Source organism: Akebia trifoliata, unplaced genomic scaffold, assembly GCF_017979445.1.
Source record: "Akebia trifoliata isolate Shusen 1 unplaced genomic scaffold, ASM1797944v1 Contig00135_ERROPOS630964, whole genome shotgun sequence".
Taxonomy (NCBI): Eukaryota; Viridiplantae; Streptophyta; class Magnoliopsida; order Ranunculales; family Lardizabalaceae; genus Akebia; species Akebia trifoliata.
In genome coordinates, this window is record NW_028236851.1 from 40402 (window position 1) to 43081 (window position 2680).

Below are 2680 nucleotides of genomic sequence, written 5' to 3' on the forward strand. Positions count from 1 at the left end.
TGGGACTGTAAAGTATAAAAAATATAGTCTGAGTGGATTTTGATCTGATTCGTGGACTTAGACACATTGTCTACCATGTAAATCCTTGTGTTTTGTGTGCGATTTCTTTTCTCTTTGTTGCTTATTTTTTTATAATAATAGTCTTAATTCATCTTTGAGGGTTATCGTGGATCAAATAATTCCCAACTAAACATCCAAATAATTTTGTACTGTGCATTGGGCCAGGACAAGGGACTCTTGCACCTACCCATCCATGGATAGAGCCCACGTGACATGACATGACAACCCTCCGTTGGTCTTGCACCATACTAAATTCTCTCCCTCAAGGCTTATGCTAGAGATGAGATTCACCACACATTGTCTAATCTTTCTTTCTCCTTTCTGTTTGTTTATTTATTTACTTATAATTAATGCATAACTAGAGAGGAATTTAAGAAAAATAATGGTAAAAAAATGATTTTTTTCAATTATATATATATTTGTCCTTTTTTTTATTGCACTTAAAAAAAAAAATTAAAAAGAATGTCGTTTAGTATTGGAAGTTGGAGATAATCCAGAGAGTATAACCAAAAAAAAATCATTTTCATGAAAAGTCAAATCAGAGAATGTTTTTCATCTAAGATGGGAAAATTATTGCACAGTCAAATTCATCATGCAAATCACATTTTATTTTTTTCGAAAAATTATTTTCCTACCGACTATTCATATAGATCCAAGTCTCATTCATTAATGATGAACAATGATACTTTCTATCTCATTCTCTGTTACCACACAAAAAAAAAAAAAAAAAAAAGGAAAAAAATTAATATGAATGTATTTAGTGGGTCCCACACTAGAGAAAACCTACCCTCATTTTCCTTCCTTCACCATGGATCCCATGTACTTGGGACTACCACAATAGAATACTCCAATATTTCGATCACAATATGGGGTTTAACCTACGCACCCATGATGTATGTTATCAAAGATATGATACTAAATACAATGTGAAGTCTCTTACATATCATGGTGGGTATGCTTAGGATAGCCTTATAAGCATAGCATGCCGTATATTAGCAAAATATAACAAGTATTTGATTAGAAAATTCTTGATTTTTTTTTTTTAATAATAATACAAAAAAAAAAAAACAATTTAACAAATTATAGATGCAGATCCAAACTCACATGATCATGCACATTCGTCTTGGATTCATACACAGGTCGGCTCTGTGAACTCGAGCCGTTGATCGTTGACGCCGATTTAAAGTCTTCGCCTGCAAACATAGGCATCGAATGGTCTCCATTAAAACCCAAGTTGTGATGAACGGCTGGGATTCTCCATATGCCCAATGGGTTTCCCATTAATGGGCCTTTGTGTGATATTAGTGGCGTTATTGGTGCTATAGCTCCAAGAAGGGTAAGTGGCTAGAGTAGGAATGGAGCCGAGCCGGTAATTTACAAGCCCGTACACATGTCCATCTGGGATGCTATTTGCGCCATAACGGATTGGAGGTGCGCACGTTTAGCATGTTGACGTTCACGTTTGTGTGCGTTCTGGTGACCACCAAGAGCTTGAGATGTAGGAAAGTTACGGCAGCAGTAGTGACACTCGAATTTTCGACCACTCTCGGCATTGTTATCGTTATCCTTCGCATGTTGGCTCATGTTAGTGGCAATCGAGTCTGTTTCTTTTCTTCTGAAAGAACACCAACTTCTTTGCTGAATTCGATGCCGAAGAGACGAATCCCTTTCTCTTTAAAGAGTGGTGCTGGACGAATAAAGGGTAACTGAGAGAACGAGTCGACATTCATGAAATCGTGAGTTTCTTTATTGTTGTTGTCCATGGAAGGATGGGGTGGTTCAAGTTAGCAGGAGAGGAGGAGGGGAGGTAGAGGGGTGAAGTGTTACACCTTGAAGACTGAAGAGGGAGGAGGGGGAGAGGATGAGAGGAATAGAAAGAGAGAAGGGAGCAAGTGAAGGGAGAGGATTCTTTTAGTGGTGCTTTTGTGGGGACTACAAGAGGTGGATCGGATCGGGTCCGGTTGTGTTGTGTTGTGTTCGGTTGGGTTTGTGGAAAATTCTAATTGACTCAGCTGAGAGTAAGGCATGACAATGCCACAGCAGAGTTTGTGTGAGGGAGAGGTATTTGGCTTTTTATAAGTACCACATCATTTCTTTCTTCGTATTAATTTTCTATATATATATAGATATTTTTTTTCACCATTCTATCTTGGAAAATGCTGAAATGACAAAAAGAATTTACTGCGATTCTCACAAGTCTGACGTGGGATGTGCATTTCCTTGTGATACGAGTAAAAATCATCTATGGTTATGTATTCATGTCCACATCAGAATTGTGAGAATCACAGTAAATCTTGTGTCACATACGACTCATCCATCTTTTCTCTAGTTTAAGGTTTTTTTTACACCCTTGAATAATATGTTGTATTTGACAATTCTTCACAAATTTTTAAATATTTGGATGGCTTCATTGAACTTTGACCTTAGTTGAAATGCTTATTATCTTACTCTTAATGTTCCAAAGATTTGGGTTTGCCAAACAAATCATGCTCCTCTATTCAATTTATATAAAGAATCTGGATCGTATGCACTTAAGGTGGAGGATGGGATTTTTAGTGATTCGGGCTCCTGACTTTCACAAGTTAGGAGTTTATGCCTCATATCTTCTAAATTGATAGTT

The 2680-nt window shown here is 37.1% G+C and overlaps 1 protein-coding gene across 1 annotated transcript; it reads right to left on the reverse strand.

Annotated features, from left to right (window-relative positions):
- Positions 1-1193: 1193 nt before the first annotated feature.
- Positions 1194-2308, reverse strand: LOC147381906 (zinc finger protein 8-like). Its single transcript, XM_086429816.1, is given in 3 exon segments — positions 1194-1470; positions 1473-1652; positions 1655-2308. Coding segments are annotated over 3 exon segments (537 nt in total). The 5' UTR covers positions 1824-2308; the 3' UTR covers positions 1194-1282.
- Positions 2309-2680: the final 372 nt, after the last annotated feature.